Source organism: Pan troglodytes, chromosome 11 (assembly GCF_028858775.2).
Source record: "Pan troglodytes isolate AG18354 chromosome 11, NHGRI_mPanTro3-v2.0_pri, whole genome shotgun sequence".
Classification (NCBI taxonomy): Eukaryota; Metazoa; Chordata; class Mammalia; order Primates; family Hominidae; genus Pan; species Pan troglodytes.
The window spans coordinates 9,868,466-9,889,686 of NC_072409.2; the positions used below are offsets into that span (position 1 = coordinate 9,868,466).

General features: G+C 43.5%; 1 protein-coding gene across 24 annotated transcripts in view; it reads right to left on the reverse strand.

The window, feature by feature from the left end:
- SPTAN1 (spectrin alpha, non-erythrocytic 1) overlaps positions 1–21,221 on the reverse strand; it is an 81,092-nt gene that overhangs the window by 47,068 nt on the left and 12,803 nt on the right. For all 24 annotated transcript variants that reach the window (XM_063788214.1, XM_063788205.1, XM_063788216.1 and 21 more), the window contains exons 2-19: positions 19,617–19,856; positions 17,699–17,824; positions 11,765–11,905; positions 11,235–11,381; positions 9,627–9,760; positions 9,310–9,454; positions 9,077–9,231; positions 8,338–8,473; positions 6,836–6,937; positions 5,510–5,647; positions 4,683–4,793; positions 4,020–4,097; positions 3,727–3,882; positions 3,295–3,499; positions 2,607–2,788; positions 2,054–2,297; positions 1,736–1,858; positions 298–515 (exon numbers count right to left, since the gene is read on the reverse strand). In XM_063788214.1, the coding sequence (XP_063644284.1) occupies positions 298–515; positions 1,736–1,858; positions 2,054–2,297; positions 2,607–2,788; positions 3,295–3,499; positions 3,727–3,882; positions 4,020–4,097; positions 4,683–4,793; positions 5,510–5,647; positions 6,836–6,937; positions 8,338–8,473; positions 9,077–9,231; positions 9,310–9,454; positions 9,627–9,760; positions 11,235–11,381; positions 11,765–11,905; positions 17,699–17,824; positions 19,617–19,853 (2,778 nt within the window). In that variant the 5' untranslated portion in view covers positions 19,854–19,856. The remainder of the gene's footprint in view (positions 1–297; positions 516–1,735; positions 1,859–2,053; positions 2,298–2,606; positions 2,789–3,294; positions 3,500–3,726; positions 3,883–4,019; positions 4,098–4,682; positions 4,794–5,509; positions 5,648–6,835; positions 6,938–8,337; positions 8,474–9,076; positions 9,232–9,309; positions 9,455–9,626; positions 9,761–11,234; positions 11,382–11,764; positions 11,906–17,698; positions 17,825–19,616; positions 19,857–21,221) is intronic.

A 21,221-nucleotide genomic window follows, 5' to 3' on the forward strand; every position in this document is an offset into this window, starting at 1 on the left:
TACCTGCCTATAGTTTCAACTACTTGGGAGGCTGAGGCAGGAGGATCGCTTGAGCCCAGGAGTTTGAGGCTGCAGTGAGCCACAATTGTAACATTGCAGTCCAGACTGGGCAAGAGTGAGACTCTGTCTCAAAAAAAAAAAAAAAAAACACAAAGTAAAAAATGGATTCCAAAACATTTTAAAAAACAATCACTGTAATGCACACCTCCCGCGCATCACTACTTCTCCTAAGTTCCTTCTCAGTACAAGCCCTGTTCCACTTCCCTGGCAGGTGAGACGCTTCCCAAGCCTGGTTACCTCAGCAGAGTCTTCGTCCTTGCCATAGTCAGTGCTGCCCACAATGGGTTCCTTCTCCCGCATCCAGGATTCAGCCTCGTTAGCATCAGCAAAGTACTGCTGGGCCTGCAGAGAGTCCTCCAGGTCCTGCCGACGCTGGGAAGCTTTGGCTTTCAGTGCCTCCCACTTTTGGTTCAGCTCGTGAAGCTTGGCCTTCACATCCTCTGCAGCAAAATGGCCTGGAAGGTGGGTAGGGAAAGAGGATAACAAAAACTATGTTGACACATCACAGAAGGACAAAAATAAGTTTTCTCTGTGTGTTCACGGCACTTTCATTACTATGTTTTGGTGAGCTGTGCCCTTTCATAATTCCATTTTTTTTTTTTTTTTTTTTTGAGACGGAGTCTCGCTCTGTCGCCCAGGCTGGAGTGCAGTGGCGCGATCTCGTCTCACTGCAAGCTCCGCCTCCCGGGTTCACGCCATTCTCCTGCCTCAGCCTCCCGAGTAGCTGGGACTACAGGCGCCCGCTACCACGCCCGGTTAATTTTTTGTATTTTTAGTAGAGACGGGGTTTCACCGTGTTAGCCAGGATGGTCTCGATCTCCTGACCTCGTGATCCGCCCGCCTCGGCCTCCCAAAGTGCTGGGATTACAGGCGTGAGCCACCGCGCCCGGCCCATAATTCCATTTTTTTTGAGAGGCTCAGGTTCTAACCCTCTAATGGACTGTTTCATTTTTTGCCCCCTCAAACCATGACCTCTATCTAGACTCTAAGAAGCAGATATCGCAAGTTGGCATTAGTGATAGTATCATAAAGACTAGTAACAGTACCACTGTAGCGCTCAGTTACTGAGACTGGCACGTGCAGGCACTCTATCAGCTCTTTCCCTGCTTGGTTTCACTTACTCCCCACTACAGTGTCAGGAGAGGTGCTGTCATCCCCGTTTCACAGATAAGAAATTCAGGCTCGGAGCCAGGCGCGGTGGCTCATGGCTGTAATCCCAGCACTTTGGGAGGCCGAGGTAGGTGGATCACGTGAGGTCAGGAGTTCAAGACCAGCCTGACCAATATGGTGAAACCCCGTCTCTATTAAAAATACAAAAATAAAAATACAAAAATTAGCTGGGTATGGTGGTGTGTGCCTGTAGTCCCAGCTACTTGGGAGGCTGAGACAGGAGAACTGCTTGAACTAGGGAAGCAGAGGTTCCAGTGAGCTGAGACTGCGCCACTGCACTCCACCCTGGGTGACAAGAGTGAGACCCCGTCTCAAAAAAAAAAAAAAAAAAAAGAAATTCAGGCTCAGAAAGGGTAAGGTCTGGTCAGGTGATACAGTTAGGAAAGAATGGGGATGGTATTCGGCCCCAGAGCCTGGTTTGTGATGCCCACGTGGCCATGCCCTCGGCAAGAAGAGGAGACACGAGGAGCAGCGCCAAGCCATGTCACTGATACCAATCACTCACCTTCCTCCACCATGGCATTCCCCTTCTGTGTAACTGCTTTGATGCGTGGTTCATGTCCAGCAATTTCTGCTTGTAAGGCTTGATGTTTCTTTAGCAGATTCTGGACCCCAATTAAATCCTTACCTGAAAGCAGACACCAGTCCCCAGTTATCCAACCATGAAGAGAAAAGTCAGCACTGATTTGTCATTCTTAGCTACCACCATGGTTCCAGTTCAATAATTTAAATTCGACCCTGCCCATCCTGACATGCATCCCCTTTATGCTACAATAGCACAGCCTTTCCCAAGTTGATTCCTACCTGAGGGAAGCAGACTGACCTCTGTTGGTAGATGCGGCAATGGGCTCCTTCTCTCGAATCCACGTCTCCTCATCCTCAATATCCCGGAAGAGCTGCTGCAACCGCAGAGAATCGGCCAGCTTCTGCTTCCGGGCAACCATGGGCTCCTTGAGTGCCTCATAGCGAGCCACGAGGGCTTCCTGTTTCTTCTTGATGTTTTCTGCATCAAAATGGCCAGCATCTTGGAACTGGCGGGCCTGAATGGTAATGCCATCAATTCGGTCCTGGGAATGCGAAAGGACAGAGCAGACTTGACTTTGGGTGTGGTTTTATCGTATACAGAGAAAAATTGATAAGGTCTTTTTCCCACTCCTGAGAGGATTCTTTCTGCTATCTCCTTCCTTCATCTGGGGCTCCTAGAAAGCTCTAAGGGATGATATTTAATTTGAGCAGAAGCACATGCAGCACAGAGCGATCTAAGAAAATCAACACATTTCATCCCTCCCAAAACTCATTTAGTCTCAAATTAGCTTTTCCTCCCTCCTATAGTTTCTGCATTCACTTGCCCAACCACAGCCCCCAGTTCACACTACCTGATGAGCAGCCACATCTGCCTCTAGCAGGGCATGTTTCTTCTGGAGGTTCTGCACATTGGTAAGATCTTTGCCGTAATCATCCGAAGCCAAGTGACCTTCTACTTCATATAGCCACAATTCAATATCCTCAACATTGCGATTAAATTGCTGTTGCTGGTTGGCTTCACGAAGCTTTATTCCTATGGAAGGAAACAAGTTTAATTTTGTACTGCTTAGCATTACCCTTTTGCCAACACTGCCCATGAACAGTAGTATCTTAGTGAAGGACTATACAGGTCAGAATTTTATTCCTTCTCTTATGTCACAAAGGGAAAGAAAATATCAATTGCAGCCTCTGCTCTACCTTCTCAAGGTTGAACTGGAAGCATTCTAACCCCCTTGAGATATAAGGACACTGGAGAATTACTAAATGCCCTTGGCTCTCAGCTGAACTTTGATTTTCAGCAATGAGGCCCAATTCAGTTCCTTCTCACTCAGACTCCCTCACCAACCAGTATGCTCAACCACATTTACCAAATTATTATCAAGAACTTAAGCCAAGTAATTCCTACACAGGAAATTATCCCTAACGCCAAAGTCATCCACCTCACCTTTCTTGGGGGGTATATGTCCCTAAAATACTTAATAGAAAGGGGTATTTAGTTCCCCAAACATGCATGTCACAATCCAATGGAACATCTCTTACCTTTCAGTTCAGTGGCCTCTAGCAGTTTCTTCCACAAACTGATCACCTCATTCATACGAGCTGCCACTTCATCCTTGGCATAGTGGTTGACATCAATCAGCTTTTGGCCAGCTTTCTCCAAGGCATCAATTCGGCTCTGGTTTGCTGAGAGCTCAGCCTCAAAAGCCTGATGCTTCTGTACTTTTCCTTGTAGGTTGGATGGATCCTGTGAATAAAAGAAGGGGGTTCTTTCTATCTTGAACCTGAGAATGTCAAGTTCCCTTGCACTACCTTCATACTTATCTTTATGGAGGAATGTATAAAACAGTTGGCTTACATTAAGTAGTGGGGTTTCTGGAATCCCTTATTTCGTCCTTTAGCTACAATTTATTTGTGAGAGCTGTGTTCAGCTTACTAATCGAGTGCTACATGGCAACACTAACAGTACATTACTTTATAAGCTTCATCTGTGGCAGTTTTCATCTTCTCATTGACCCAACTCTTGAGCTCATCAGAATCACGGAAAAACTGCTGCAGATGGAAAGAATCGGCTAGCTGGGCCCGGCGACGCATGGCTCTCTCGTGAAGGGCATTGCGGCGGCTCAACAGCTGAAAGACAAGGATCCCCTGTGAGTCTCTAGTGTTCACTCCCAAAGGGATGTCCAGTTGAAGAGACTTAACTGGAACATCTTAGAAGAGACATTCATGTACCAAAAAGGAGGAGCATGAAGAACCTACAAACTTACAGCATCTCGGCGAGTGGCCACATCTTCCATTGCATAGTGGTTGTTCTGAATTAGCTTGGTTGCAAATTCATCTAATGCCTAGGAAGGAAGATAAGAGTTCTTCACTGGTAAGCACACTAGTCCCTAGTTTGGCCTCTAGAGAAAAGTAACTGCTGAACAGATCATAAAACACACCAAACTTTAACATAGGTCAAGGTTTTCACCCAAAGGTTGGTGATGACATTTTTCTCATAACTTTTGAGATTTTGCTTGATGTTACCAGTCAGATATCATAAGACTGTACTACCTCCATTCAAGACTGGAGACATTAGTTGTGGCACGATCTCCTGGCAGGGGTCAAACACAGGTTAACAGCTTTCCAAATTCTTATTTCTAAGATGTATTTTCAATGGGAAGAGTACCTCTTAATATTAACCCTGACCTACTTTTAATGAAGGGTACAAACTTAAAGAAGTTTGGAGGTTTCCATTAAGTAAATCATTTTTCCATAAAGTTGTATTATGTCTTCAACGAGATAGCATGTCATCCTTGTGAAAGTTTAAGCACCCACAGGAGTACTCTGCATATGAATCTTTCATCAAATCTGTTTGGAATCCTTCCAGGGAAAAAGACTCTGGCTTACTATAAGGGTCATTTGAAAGCACTGACAAGAAGGGGTCTTACTGTAATCTTTTCCTCCTGGGCACTAAGGGATTTCTCAAAGTCTTCGTGCTTCTTAAGAAGCGCTTCCACACTATCCAAGGAATCTCCCAAGTCTTCATTCAACAGGAACGCCTTGCCAAAGGAAACAAAGTGTTCAGAATAATGTCCTATTCCTTTGATCTTCTAAGTCTGTGAAGCAAAGGGTATTTTGGCCAAAATATAAAAAGAAGGAAAGAGATTTTATGGCTGCTAAACTTCTAAGATCTCTTCTAGGAAGTCTAAAGTCTTTCTGGATTTTCTTAAAATCAATCCAGCCATATCATGAAATCCTATTCCACATTCGATTGAAACTTCTCTTACATAGTTTTTGTTGCTTCTATTAGATTCAGATGTTACATAATGCTAAGTTTTGTTTGTTTGTTTGTTTGTTTTTATGAGACAGGATCTCGGTGTGTTGCACAGGCTAGAGTGCGGTGGTACGATCATAGCTTGCTGCAGCCTTGAGCTCCTGGGCTCAAGGGATACTCCCATCTCAGCCTCCCAAAGTGCTGGGATTACAGGAGAGAGCCACTGCATCCAGCAATGCTAAGTTCTAAGAAAAAAATCTCTTTAATAAAACATTTTACATCACACTAATCTGAAAAGCTGGGGCCTTTTCTGAAGGCCTTGCAATCTCAGCAGGGAGAGATGCTGGCAGAGCTGAGAGAAGCTTGCTCAATTCCCCCTCTTCAATGGATTCAGAACCAACATGGTACTGATGTCCTAAAACAAAACAAGCACACTACCCGAGGAGGCAAAACACAGGCCCTTCTTCTCCCACCACTGGCAAGGCTTTGCTCACAGATTACCTCCTGCTTGCTCATCCAGTTGTCCACCTGCTCAGTGTCCCGGTAGAAGAGCTGCAGGTCCATGCACTGCTCGTACTGCTGCCTGCGCAGCTCCCACAGCTCCAGCAGCGCCGCTCTCTCCTCGGAAAGGACGGTCAGCTTGGGGGCATAGGAGACATGGTCAGGGAGATGAGGTCAGCCCCAATGCCTCCGAGGCAGACAGAACAGCTACCCTGGAATTCCTAATCCTAGTGCTAATCTTCAGGCCTTTTTTCCGATTTGCAAAAGGGGAAAAACAACATTCACTTGTATGTGCATGTTCAATATAAAAGGGATGGCCTGTTTTAATTAATCTAGAATTAATTTATTGCCACATGATCACAAATGACTTTAGGTAAAAACAGTAAGTAAACTCCCAGGTAGAAGAAATAGGGCATCCATTTAAAAGTGAGGCAGTATAAATGGAGTTTAATGGAGTATAAATGGAGTAGGGACTCTCCACCAAGAAATGTCAACTGAGTGGATGCTCCATAACATATGGAAAATAAATTCAGAAACCCCCTAGACTTTAGGCTCCGAAGCTACTAATGACAAGTCTTTGAAATGTCTTTACTCTATGTAACACTAAAAAACATATAAATCATATAAATCATTATTTATCTAATGTTCCTAGGCAATTTTATACTCCAAGATACTTCAAAACTTACATACATATGTGTATATATATACACATATAAAAAAAGTAAAATAAAATATGTATATATACATATTTTATTTTACTTTTATTTATTTATTTATTTTTTTAGAGACAGAGTCTCACTCTGTCACTCAAGCCAGAGTGCAGTGGTGCAAATCATAACTCATTATAACCTTGAACTCAAGTAGCTCGGACTATAGGAATGTGCCACCATGTCTGGCTAATTTATTAATTTTTTGTCGAGATGGGGGTCTCACTATGTTGTTCAGGATGGTCTCCCATTCCTGGCCTCAAGCAATCCTCCTGCCTTGGCCTCTGAAAGTGCTGGGGTCACACCACACCCGGCCTATGTATCATTTTATAAAAATTTGTTTCCTCTTTGCTCCAACTCCTAATGCAAGACTCAGCTCCCTACAGAAAGTCCCTGTAAGTAGGAAACATGCCACACATGCCCCAAATAAGGAGGACTGTCTCTCAGGAAATCAGCACACTATACATATACCTTCTTTTTAAACCTCTGCAGAGAAAGGAAAGTTTCTCACATATCATGGTGAATGCGTTGTCTGGATATTTAAGGATGAATAATAGCTTTCAGAGACTTAGTGAAAGATGTAATTTGCTCCTCAAAAGCTCCATTTCTCTTCTCTTACCTTCTCCCTCACTTCATCTGAGGCATAGTGACCAGCAGCAAGCAGTGCCTGTCCAGATTCATCTGCAGATTTGAAGCTGTCTTCATGGGCATCAATTTCACCCTACAGGAGAAAAAAACAAAGCCATGATTTATGCCCAGCATCTTACAAAATAAAAACAAGGTGCTGAATTTTACATAAGCATTATAAGCCAGACTATGACATCTAAAATGAGAAACAAAATGAAAGATTAGGCCAGATTTCCTAATACATAATCAGTCTAGGTCATCAAATGTGAGAGTATCATTCACTGATGAAGTCCTTTCCAAATGGCTTTTCAGGTCACCTGTCATTTGTCAAGGTTCCACACATTCATATGGGTCTGAGCTCTCTTTCGTTCCAGGGTTCTGTCTTCTTTGTGCCAAATGGACTTGCTTACTATGATTTTATAGAACCTGGTAGGGCGAGTCCCTCCCTGGCCCCATTATGATCTTCAACATTGTCTCAGCTTTTTTTGAATTTTTTTCTTCCAAATCAGTTTTGGAATCAGCTTATCTCATTGCAAAAAGAAACACACACATACACATATACCTGTTGAGCACTTGACTGAAACTGCATTAACGGTATATATCCTGGTGGGAATTTACACCTTCACAAAAGATCGTTCCATCTGTGTACTAGATAAATCATTCTATCTATTCAGTTTTTATTTAATGCCTTTTAACAAAGTTTTATAGTTTTCTCCAGAAATGTCTTACACTCTTTTGTTAGACTTATTCCTAAGTACTTTATATTTTCTGCTCTAATAAGTAGCATTTTTAAAAATTATGTTTCTGTTGCTAGTGTAGAGAAACATGTTTGACTTTCAGTATATTGATTTTGTATCTAACACATTAAAACCTCTCAGAAGTTTTTTTTTTTTTTTTTTTTTTTTTTTGAGACAGAGTGAAACACTCTTGTTGTCCGGACGGGAGTGGAATGGTGTGATCTTGGCTCACTGCAACCTCTGCCTCCCAGGTTCAAGCGATTCTCCTGCCTCAGACTCCTGAATAGCTGGGACTACAGGCGCGTGCCACCATGCCTAGCTAATTGTTGTATTTTTAGTAGAGATGGGGTTTCACCATGTTGGCATGGATGGTCTTGATCTCTTGACCTCATGATCCACCCGCCTCGGCCTTCCAAAGTGCTGGGATTACAGACATGAGCCACCGTGCCTGGCCCAACAAATACTTTTTACATCACAAAGGATCAATGTGCCAAGTAGTAGCACTTCTATCTCGCCAGAGCTTGTCTGTTTGCTTTTATGGACCACAGTGAACCTCTTGACACTGAACCCAGTTAAGCCTCTATCAGAAGCAGGTAGACCAGGTCTCCAAAGGCAAAACCAACCATAATCCTCATGATGAGAGACACCTGTGAATAATATGGTACCAACGCCGACTATAGGCCTCACCCAACACTGATAAACTGGTGCTTTATAAGCTAAAATCTTCACTTCTGGAAGATTCTAGAGATACCATTACCTTGTGTTCTTGGTGTCTATCTAGCAGGGCTTCAGCCCCAGCCACATCATTGGCAAGCTCATCTGCATTGATGAGGGCTTTCATCTCAGTCACCCAGCTGGTGAGGTCACGGAAGTCAGCAAGGAAGCGTTGAAGCCTAGGGAAAACCAAAGGAAGACATTATGTTTCCAGCGGAGGTTCCAGGGTGGAAAATGGCCTCCCTAAAGCTCTGAATTCTACGTTCTCAAATGTCTAACAAACTATATAAATTCTAATTCTGGGAAATATGAAAATTTCCCAATCTAGACTGTGAAGGAAAGCAAGAGAAGGCTGAAATCAACCCTTTAAAACTTAGGTTCTCTCCATCACTATAATGCCCCAATCCTGTCCCACATTTTCAACTTCCTTGTTATTCCCAGGTTCAACCCTTGGCTAGCAAGGATTCTTTTCCTTTCTAATCCTGGTTTTAATAAGATATTTCATGTGATACTCAGATACTTAAAGGGACATTCCCATTCTATCAATCATAATGCAGTGATGCAGAATAGAAGAATTTATGAAGTTGTAAATACCATACATATACTACACATGATACAGTTGCCAGTCTCCAAACAGAGAGAACATAGGTAAGAAGTGATTTGCATTTGTAGGTGATACCTGACACTTTCACAGAACACAGAACAGACCCTTAACTCTGCTATTCCTGCTTCCAAAAAAGAAGCCAAATGATACTGGTTAAAACCTGGAGCATTATTTGCACCTGTATGAATCATTGAGCCGTGCATGTCTCTCTGCCGCCAAGGTGCGGATCTGCTCCCAGTTTGTAATCAGTTCCTCTCGCTTCACTTGAATCTGTGTTGCACTCAGAGGGTGGGACTGTTGCAGGCGGTCAGCCTCAGCACACAGGGCTTTGACCTAGAAATGAACTCCGTCAGAACTATTCTCCTGACCCTTGGTAACTTATTTACAGAATCAGCTGCTTGTAAAACCCACCTTGTCTTCTAGAGCAGCAAGATCTCTCTCCAGACCCTCGTGCTTCCGAAGCAGAGCCTGAACACTTGCCAGGTCTCGGCCAAAATCATCAGAGGCCATTAACTGCTCCTTTTCCTTAATCCAACTGATAGTCTCATCCACATCCCTACAGAACAAAGGCACCAGTTAATCCACAGCAATGACGACTCCCTAGAACTAGGAACACCCCATGGGACCAAGGCCTAGTCAGCCCCGACAGCTCACCAGCACATGCCCTGTGCTTCACAACTCCCCTCCGGGTTGAGACCCATTCCCCAAAGCCCACTCTGGCTTGACACCTGTTAAAGCGCTGAACTTCTGCTGCCCCAAAGAGCTTCCCCTGCCTCTGCAGAGCCAGGCCCTTCAGCCGCTGCCAGGCTGCATTGACTTCATCCTGCTTAGTCTTGATCAGTTCCTCCTCAGGGTGCTGCTCCTAAACAAGGAAGAGAAGAGACTGGATTTGTACACAACTTCTGGCTCCTCCAACTAGTTACCCTGGGGTTGGTTCCTTGAAGCATCTCAGCAAATCACCACTCTGAAGAGAATCACAAGAAATAATGGTCAACATGATAAGTGAACTACAACTCCAAAGAGTTTCTATTTCTTATGTAAAAAGGGGAGAGCCATTCTCTATCTTTTGGAGTAGTGTGGTTAGTCTATAAGGTGGTTATGTGCAAAAGTGCCAAAAACCTTTATGTTAATAAATAGTTTGGCAGCAACTTTGTGGTAACTTTATCAATGTACTCATCTACCCTAACTGCTTGAAAATTTGGTATTTCAGATGTTCTTGAGGCTGTTAAGCATTCTTGCACATAAACATAATTTTCGGGGCTCAAGAGTTTGTCCCTGGCTTTAGACTGATGACATTTCTTTTTTTCTTTTTTGAGACAGGGTCTTGCTATGTTACCCAGGCTGGTCTCAAGTGATCCTGCCTTGTCAGCCTGAGTCTGAGTAGAGTAGCTGGGTCTATAGGCAGGTGCCACTGCATCAAGCTTAGAGACATTTCTTTAAAAGTATCCTTCCCTACCAACCACATTTTGGTGTTTTAAAAAATATGATATAAAGTAATAAAATGAAGCATTTCAGGGTTCTTGAATCCATTTGGGATACCATGGGTTTGGCCTGACTACTTTTCTCAAGCTCAACCGCAGGAAAGCTTAGGGTTTGGAAAAGCAACACATCTGTCACTGTGGAAGGGTGAGATATTTCTGAGGAATGCCGGGTATCTTTCTCTTAATCACTGACCAGAAAAAGGAAACAAGTACCAGCCTATAAGCAGATTTATACACTTAAAATTTGTACCCCCCAAATCAAATTTCCCTAAAAGTAAAAACTCTCTGGTTCCGAGTACTTGATGTCTTTGGAACCCTTTGGACTCGTAGTGGAAGCAGCTTACAAGATTGTACACGTGGGCACTGGGGAAGGGTTGTCATTCCCTCTTAATGGGCTCCAGCGCCAGAGTGGAGAGCCTATTCACGACAAGGTTCTCCCAGGCTCCCAAGACAGCCCAGGGAAGCTTCAAATAAAAAAGGAAGGCAAGAGCCCTAATGCATTGGTGGACATCTGCCAATACTAACTTAGCATTCACCACCACACCCTCGTCTGAGAAACCCTGAGACCTAGCTTCAGCAGTCCAATAAAAGCTTCACCCAGCCCTACCCAAAAGTGGGTAGAGGAAACAGATCAAATGAACTCTGCCCTTCCTGCCCAAGGCAACACATTGAAAAGCATTTTCCAATTTAGGAGTAATCAGTATTGTGCCTCACATCTAAACAAAACTCTCAGACATGCTTACAAAAACTTGCTCACTCAGAAATTAGGGGACCAATCATCAAAATTTTATCCTGAATATACTAAAAAGTTAACATAATAATGTTGTGAGAAGCATACAGCACTTTGCTATTTACCTGTATGAGTTTGGCAGCAAATTGGTTCACTTCATTAACTCTTTCTTCATGAGCAGCCATATCTGTTTGAAACTCTTCAAATTTCTTCTGTAAAACCTCTACATGCTCCAGATCCTGGCCCAGCTCTTCAGAAGTAACAATTGCTTCCTATTCAGGGACCATAAGAGAGCCAGAGTCACCAACCAACATTTGTTAACAATGGCTTCCAGAAACATCAAACAGACACATTAGGGATGGAGCCATGTTAGCTTTCATGGATACAGTTTTGTCTGTGGTTTGTGATTTTAGTTCCTCCCACAGAAAGTTAAGAGGTTGAGTTCACAGCATTTCTGTCTCAGCGACTCCAGGCTTCAGAGTTACAGAATAGCACATACACCTAGAGAGCAGCTGGAAAGACAGCAACCCCACTTCCACCCTTTCACTTAAAATGGCCGTATCTGTGCTAACACTGGGTCTCACTACAGATCACAGAGGAGTCTCTTCCCTTTTCTTTGAGTAAAGCTTAGCAAACCCTTCTTCCCAAAACGTGCCTTGTCATTGATCCAGTCCATCACGTCCTCACATTCTCGTAAGTACTGCACCAACTTCTGGGCCTGCAGCAGTTTGATTCCTTTTTCTCGCATCTTCTCCAAAAGTAATTCCCACTGGCGGTGCAGCTCCATCAAACGGGTCTGAAAGTTTCAAATCAGAGTTTTAATCAGATCACAACTGGCTCTGTGGGATCTGGCTCTTCCATAGAGTTTAGACAAGTTAGAGACCTTATGGAGCTCTGAATAAAAATATTTTTAAAAGATAATCCCTAAACTGAGAGGAAATAGTAAATTTAACTGGGAGTAGGGAAAAGTCCACAGTTCACAGTGGTTTCTTGGTGGTCTTCAAGTTACAAGTAGGTAGATCTACTCTAGTTCTTTCACAGGTAGATTTACTCTAGTTTACATCAGGAAAATCATTATCATTTATATTATTAATAATATCTTTATATTTCATTTATAATTATATTTATGATATATTGTATAGTTATATATTTTAGTATTATATAATAATAGGTACACAGTCAATACTATTAATTATTATTAAATTATTAGAGTGGAATTCCTAATCCAGAAGACTACTGGGAAAGGAAAAATGAGGAATTAATGTGTAAACTGAGCTGAAATTACTGAAGGATGTATTCCAAATTCATGGAGATAAAGGGAAAAAAACAAAACAAAAGAAGAGGTCTTATAGGCATCATCAATGTAAAAATCATGAGGCACAACAGGAAAATCTTGGTATAAAAGTAGAAAAGGGGAGGCTGGGTGCAGTGGCTCACGCCTGTAATCCCAGCACTTTGGGAGGCCGAGGCAGGCGGATCACGAGGTCAGGAGTTCAAGACCAGCCTGGCCAGCATGGTGAAACCCCATCTCTACTAAAAGTACAAAAATGAGCCGGGTATGGTGGCGCACACCTGTAATCCCAGCTACTCGGAAGGCTGAGGCAGGAGAATCACTTGACCCCAGGGAGGTGGAGCTTGCAGTGAGCCATGATTGTGCCACTGTGCTTCAGTCTGGGCGACAGAGCGAGACTCCGTCTCAAAAAAAAAGTAGAAAAGGGCTGGGCGCAGTGGCTCACTCCTGTAATCCCAGCACTTTGGAAGGCTGAGGTGGGCAGATCATGAGGTCAGGAGTTCGAGACCAGCCTGGCCAACATGGTGAAACCCGTCTCTACTAAAAATACACAAATTAGCCGGGCGTGGTGGCACACACCTGTAATCCCAGCTACTCGGGAGGCTGAGGCAGGAGAATTGCTTGAACCTGGGAGGTGGAGGTTGCAGTGAGCCAAGATTGTGCCATTGAACTCCAGCTTTGGGCAAAAGAACAAGAATCCATCTCGGGAAAAATAAAAAAGTAGAAAAGATGGGGTCCTGAAAAGTCATCAGCTATCAAAAAGGATCCCTGACAGAAAAAACTTTGGACCTTCAGTGAAAAGACAGTTTGTGGTACATCTCAAGTGAGGTTTATTTCAAACTTCACCCAAGTGGCAGGGTCAAACGTATTCACTTCCCAGCATCTTTGGGTTCTCATAACACAAGCCCAGTAAGGACTTATCAAGAATTGGAGGAAATTGGTAATCAATTCAAGCTTAAATGATGCATTCTGGTATTCCAATCCAACCTCAATGCCTTGATTATGCCTACCCAAGATACTGGGAGTTTCTGTACAACACTGACAGACATAAGTAAAACAAACAAAGAGGTTTAAACACTAACAGAAAAGAAGTCTGGGATCCACCCATGATTGAGATGTCACTCCTAGCAAAATGAAAACCTGAAAACCACGTGACAGTCAACATGGGTGGATTCTCTTAGAAACAAGTGTGGATGTTTTACTTGAAAGGAGAAAGCAGCAGAGGAATACATGCTCACATAATTCACTTCCACCACTGTTGGCAAAACTGTGACCCCACCACTGAGAAAGAAGTGAAAGGCACTCCAAAGCAAGCGGGAAAAGGCAACCGACAGCAAGTCAATACTCCACCTACTCGGATGTAGGACCCGATGTGGGTGGCGGTGACTATGGGGCGCCACGCTGTCCGGTATGGTGTGAAAGTCTAAACCAGTGACAGACAGGTTATCCAGGACACAGACATGCCCTCACATGCCACCCACCTTCCTCTGCTACCACTTTCTGCCAAACTAAGGTACTGAGTTAGGGGACCAAATAAATGACCAAGCCAAGATCACCATAGTAACTGTGAGCATGAAAGTAAAAGATTAAATGAGAGCTCCTGCTCAAATTAAAAATGAGGCCACAGAAGACTAGAGAAAATCCTCTCACATTCAAGTCAATTGTCCATCTCACATATTTCATTTTTACACCCTCAAGGAAAGAACTAGGGCAAGGCCTGTCCCAGTACTGGAACCATTTTCCCATTGCTGATGTGTCTGATCTTGTAAATACTGCAGGTTAGAGAGAGTCTGGCTTCACAGGCTTACTATTATTTGAGAGCGCGAGTGGGCAGGGAGGCAGGTGCGCTTCATAAACATGTGGAAAGCTGACGGGGTGGACAAGCAAGCCTGGTTCTTACTCAGGTGGATTTCTCAATAGGGACATAAGCAAGCAACAGGAGCCTTCATAGAAGCAGATGGTGGAAACATTAAGCAAAGAAGACAGGAATGAAGTACAGGTTGGAAAAACAAAGCACACAGGCTGGGTGCAGTGGCTCACGCCTGTAATCCCAGCACTTTGGGAGGCCGAGGCAGGCGGATTGCTTGAGCTCCGGAGTTCAAGACCAGCCTGGGCAACATGGCAAGATCCCTATCTCTACTAAAAATACAAAAAAATAGCTCAGTGTGCTTGTGCGTTCCTGTGGTGCCGGCTACTCGGGAGGCTGAGGTGGGTGAACCACTTGAGCCTGGTGGAAGGAGGTTGCAGCTAGCTGAGATTGTGCCACTGCACTCCAGCATGGGTGACAGAGCAAGACCCTGTCTCAAAAATAATAATAAATTAAAATAAAACAAATAGTGGTGACTAGACAAAGAAGGGGATAGAGGAAATTCCAGTTCAGTCATCTATCAACTGTGTGACTTTGGGCAAGTTACTCAAATTCTCTGAGACTCAGTTTCTACTCTCACATAATAGGGAAATAATGGCCACCTTGCACACTTACTGTGAAGATCAGAGGTTAGCAAAGTAACTGTACATAAATAGCTCCTAATACCTACTCAACAAACTATATTTAATAGGTTTTTTAAATTTTATTTTCAGACAGAGTTTCGCTCTTGTTGCCCAAGCCAGAGTGCAATGGCAGGATCTCGGCTCACTTCAACCTCCGCCTCCTGAGTTCAAGCGATTCTCCTGCTTCAGCCTCCCAACTAGCTGGGATTACAGGCACGCAACACCATGCTTGGCTAATTTTTTGGTAGAAACGGGGTTTTACCATGTTAGCCAGACTGGTCTTGAACTCCTGACCTCAGATGATCCGCCCATCTCAGCCTCCCAAAGTGCTAGGATTACAGGCATGAGCCACTGTGCCTGGCCTTTTTTTTTTTTTTTTTATTTTTCCCAGACAGTCTTGCTCTGTTGCCTAGGCTGGACTCCAGGGGTGCAATCATGGCTCACTGCAGCCTTGACCTCCCAGGATCAAGCAATCCTCCCACCTCAGCCTCCCCAGTAGCTGGGGCTACAGGTGTGCACCACCACGCCCCACTAATTTTTAAATTTTTTTGTAGAGACGAGGTCTCACTATGTTGCCCAGGCTGGTTTTGAACTCCTGAGCTCAAGTGATCCTCTTGCCTCAGCCTTGGCCTCCCAAAGTTCTGGGATTACAAGTGTGAGCCACCATGCCTGGCCAGTTAACAGTATTGTTAATGTTGCTTTAATAAGCTATCTAGGCCAGGAGCGGCGGCTCATGCCTGTAATCCCAGCACTTTGGGAGGCCAAGGCGGGCAGATCACCTGAGGTTGGGAGTTTTGAGACCAGCTTGACTAACATGGAGAAACCCTGTCTCTACTAAAAATACAAAATTAGCTGGCTGTGGTGGCACAGCGCATGCCTGTAATCCTAGCTACTCGGGAGGCTGAGGCAGGAGAATCACTTGAAATTGGGAGGTGGAGGTTGCAGTGAGCCGGGATCGTGCCATTCCACTCCAGCCGGGGCAACAAGAGCAAAACTCCATCTCAAAAATAAATAAATAAATAAATAAATAAGCCATCTGGGCTGGGCACGGTGGCTCAAGCCTGTAATCCCAGCACTTCGGGAGGCTGAGGCAGGTGGATCACCTGAGGTCAGAAGTTCAAGACCAGCCTGGTCAACATGATGAAACCCCATCTCTACTAAATATACAAAAATTAGCCGGGCATGGTGGTGGGCACCTGTAATCCCAGCTAGTTAGAAGGCTGAAGCAGGAGAATCGCTTGAACCCAGGAGGTGGAGGTTGCAGTGAGCCGAGATCTTGCCATTCTGCTCCAGCTTGGGCAACAAGAGCAAAACTTCATCTAAAAAAAAAAAAAAAAAAAAAATATATATATATATATATATATATATACACATATATAAAAATAAATAAATAAGCTGTCTAAACAGGGCAGAGGGTACTAATAGACATGAATAAAGTCAGCTTTAGGTCCTCCTCCCTTCCGCCTTAATTACTGAAGCCAAACACTTGATCTCTGTCTAATGTTCCCCATCTGTAAGCTGGTTACATATTCTACTACAGAGGTGCCTCATTCACTCTGGGAAAACAACTTCTATCAAGGAAATAATAACGCAGACTGATTTCATTTACTCTAAGACTGTATATAAAATAGTGTGAAGATGGGAAGATAAATATCTGTATTTAATTGCAAACACATATTACATTGCCCAAATGGGTTAAATGTTATTAGTCATATGACATTTGGAATTCACTTTTATTTCCTATTTACAATCATCATTATTAGTAATAGTTAATAATTATTCATCATACATCTTAGGGCTGATTGTAAGTCCTTAATATGAGACTGCAGAGTATTGCCAAGCAAACGTGAGGAAACAAACATTTATTGTTGAAAATGACTAGACTGGATCCTCAGTGAACGAAACCTCCACACAGTTATCAAGGAAGAGTAGGGGACAAAACAGTTCTAGCTGGGGCTTAAGGGTGCAGCTTTCATTTAAATCTTCAGGACTGCTTTGACAGGTAAAAGACTAGAAAAGGCTGGGCCTCAATGCAATGTGGCTTTGGATGACAAAGAACCAAAGAGAACACACAGCTAGACATGATGTGTATCAAAGATAGATAAGTACATCCAGTTATAAGAAACTCAATGTGCACACCTCACTGTCAAGAGGTTTGTTTTCCCTTAATATCTTCATACTAGATATGTGAAATGAAGCAGAGAAAGATCAATTACTACCTCAGCTCCAATAAACTCGCACTAAAATCAGCCAGACCAAAGAGTTCCAGGACTCCTGCCTCAAAGTCAGTCCCATCACCATGGTCATTGACCAATAGGTGCCACACATCATTCCTTAGAGCTGGAGCTTTAACAGGCTTGCTGCCTAGACCTCAGTAAACCCCTCCCAGGGCAAGCCAAGATTCAAGACAGCAAGCTTTCCCACAGATAACCTTCTTTATAGTGTCTGTGCTTGTTTCTATTTATCTTTGCATCTGAGTCCTTAAATTTGCCAATTTCACTAATATGCTCTGCCATCTCACTGCCATTTATAAATGTTAAATTCACAGTTTTCTTTAAAGTATAATCACATTCTAATTTGCTCTGCAAAAGGAACATTAATTTCCTCACTGAGTATACAAACACTTGCTTACATTCATGCTGTCATATTACAAAGGCAGGATTCGGGTAACTTCTTAAGGAGACTTCATAAATTCTTTTAAAAGCTGGAAAAGTCTATCTTTTTGGGAACCCAAACTGACATGTATGCATGAATCTACAATGCTCCACCCAGATGAAGCCATCCACGCCACGAGCTACTCATACTCACCCGTATGGTTTCAGATGCAAAATGCCCTTCTGAGATCATCAGGTTTCCAGTTTCATCCAGCTTAACAATGGCTCCTGAGTTGGCCTGCACTTCAGCTTCAAATGCTTGATGCTTCTGAAGCTTTCCCTGTTGGCGGACCTTGAAGTGAGCCTCAGATGCAACCACACAGCATCAGCATTTTGTCCCCCCTGTTCCCCGTGTTCCTCTCCTCCTCAATCCTGCTCCCTCTAGTTAGGGATACATCATTTGGCACCTTGCCCATTCTCTTACCTGCTCAGTTCCTCAAATACTCTGACTGCATTTCTCCTGGTCCTCTGAAAGCCTGGCCAGCGAGGGCCATCAATGGTCCTCACTCACCACTGAGAACTAACATTGTCAATGGAAGATGCTACAAAATATCCTATTAATAATTTTTTTTTTGCTATCAGAAAATTAGCCTTTATGTGAACATCCAGTCCCTTCTAGAAATACAGAACCATACCAACAGTTTTCTCAACATTCAGTGCTTACTCTTGAAAAATCCATCCATATTCACTGACACATGAGACTTTCTTTCACTTGCTTTAGAGGCCAGACTCTTTGACCCTGCCTACACTCCATTTCTCAATACCTCTTTTTCATCAAAAACTAAGATGGGAAGGGGCCTGCCAGGCAGGGATTGTACCTAAAGCAGTGTTCTTCATTCTCTTCTTAGGTTACTGTAGTCAATTTTTTATAGTTAAAAAATCCATGGGCCCAACTACTGTTCCACTTGCTACCGAAACAATTTTCTTTAAAAATCTTTCACTGAAAGTGAGAAGAAAGGCTTTCCCTTTTTATAAAAAAGTTTTGGCCGGGTGCAGTGGCTCACGCCTGTAATGCCAGCACTTTGGGAGGCTGAGGCAGGCAGATCACCTGAGGTCAGGAGTTCGAGACCAGCCTGGTAAACATGATGAAATCCTGTTTCTACTAAAGATACAAAAAATTAGCTGGGCGTGGTGTCGCGTGCCTACAATCCCAGCTACTCGGGAGGCTGAGGCAGGAGAATCACTTGAATCTGGGAGGCAGAGGTTGCAGTGAGCTGAGATTGCACCATTGCACTCCAACTTGGGCAATAAGAGCAAAACTCCGTCTCAAAAAAAAAAAAAAAGTTTTAAATATATAATTTACGTACCATAAGATTCAGGCTTTGCTTTTGATAAGATTTACCAAGTCTCTGAAAGGGACTCAATAACTTTAAGTACTTATTCTTTGATATCTGACTCCAGAATAACTATAAATTTTTGCCAGCAACAACACTATTATGCCTTCCTCAAAAACTCATTCCAGGCCAGGTGTGGTGGCTCACGCCTGTAATCTGAGCACTTTGGGAGGCCAAGGTGGGTGGATCACCTGAGGTCAGTTCAAGACCAGCCTGGCTAACATGGCAAAACCCTATCTCTACTAAAAATACAAAAATTAGCTGGGCACAGTGGCAGGCGCCTGTAATCCCAGCAACCTGGGAGGCTGAGGCTGGAGAATCACTCGAACCTGGGAGGTGGAGGTTGCAGTGAGCCAAGATCACACCATTGCACTCCAGCCTGGGCGACATGAGCGAAACTCTGTCTCAAAAAACAAAAACAAAACAAAACAAAACAAAAAACCTCATTCCAAGAGATTAACCCAGAACTTCCCTGAAAAATGTTTAAAGCTCACCAGTAGTATCAAGGCAGAGGTTTGAGAACCATCAGTTTAAAGCATCCAGAAAAGACAATTAATACCTCTAAGATTCCACATTCACCCTCACTAATATGGGAAAACAATGAGTTTGTCCTTCCTTATTATATTCTTCTTGTCCAATCTCTCAAGGTCATAATTAAGTAACTTTCCTCGTCTGATTTTTGGGTAAGAACATTTGGGCTCTTGAATTTTGGCAGGAATCCCAGGAGATCAGACGTACCTGCAAGTTGGTTGGGTCTTTATAATTCTCATCAGATGCAATCTGAAGTTTTTCCTGTATCCATTTCTCCAGCTCTTCAGCATCTCTTTGAAAGAACTGGAATCGATAGGAATCTTCCAGCTTCTGACGCCTAAGGGTTGAGAGTTCCTTGAAGCGGTGGTATCGGTCTAGGACCTGCTGCCGCCTCTCCTGGATGTCCTCTGCTGTTTCCAGCACTTTGACCCCACTTGGGTCCATTTTCTGAAATGACAAAATGCGCTGAGATAAGTACCAATAGGCACCAAAATAGATGAAAAGTAATTAGCCTCTCTGAAGGAAAGAAATAATTATCAGATAAACCCAGCAGACAAATGAATTGAGAAGACAACCCCTTCTTACGAACAATGGAGCCCAGATCCTATTTCTCTATTAAAAACGGCCATCCATTCCCCTGCAACACCTACCTACATAGGGCCCTCAGAAGATGCCTAACCCACACACGGCAAGGAAACCAAATGAAAACTGTGAATGGGAGAACTATGGTTTGTACTGTCAATTCTACAAAGGCTTCAAGGATTCAGAGGAAACAGCAACTGTGGTATTCAAATAATCATTGCTAAGTCCATTCAGAAGTCCTTTCAAGCAGGGGGTGCGGTGGCGCACGCTTGTAATCCCAACACTTTGGGAGGCCAAAGTGGCAGACTGCTTGACTCCAGGAGTTTGAGAGCAGCTGGGCAACAAGGTGAAACACCGTCTCTACTAAAAATACAAAAAAATAGCTGGGCAGCAAGGTGAAACACTGTCTCTACTAAAAATACAAAAAAATAGCTGGGCATGGTGGTGTGTGCCTATGGTACCAGCTACTCAGGAGGCTAAGGCAGGAGGATCACCTGAGCCCAGGAGTTCAAGACTGCAGTGAGCCATCATTGCACCACTGCACTCCGCCCTGGGTGACAAAACAAAACAAAAACCAAAAACAAAGAATATGCCATTTTATCCTCTAACTAATTAAGGAACACAGAAGGAAACAGATACGGATTAATGCCAAAAAGCTTCTGAATTTGTCAGCAACACGTGACCTCACACTAGCCACCTTCCCTCTCCATGCCTCAATTTCCTAAAGTGACTAAAAATGTCAGGAAAAACGACGTGCTCTCAAGTCTCTTCGAACTTCAAAATTACAGCCTATAGAGAGGTTTTTGAGTTCACTAAGGAAGCAGAACAGATAAGCCTGCTGGTCCCTTCCAGCTATTGTTCTACAATGTATAATAAAAGGTATAAAATTGTGTTACCCTGGAAACATCTGGGAGTTCTTTCCTTTATCCTGTCGCCTATCCCAAGACAGAAAGAAAAGGGTGAGTAGGCTAAGAGTTAGGAATGAAACCTGTCAAGAGTGCTGCCCCACATCCACCTAGCAGGTAAACAGAAGGAGATGACTGATGTCAGAGTTTCTAGCTAGTGCCCCAGCTCTGTAGGGATTCAAGCAGTTCTCATTGGTGGTAGGAAGGCACTGTCTGTGCCTGATCAGATCTGAAGATTGCCTTTCTAAGAGACCATCTTCCTGGAGAAGTGTAGATGAGCTGATTTTAGTCATATCACCATTCCTTTATTCTCCACATATCAACC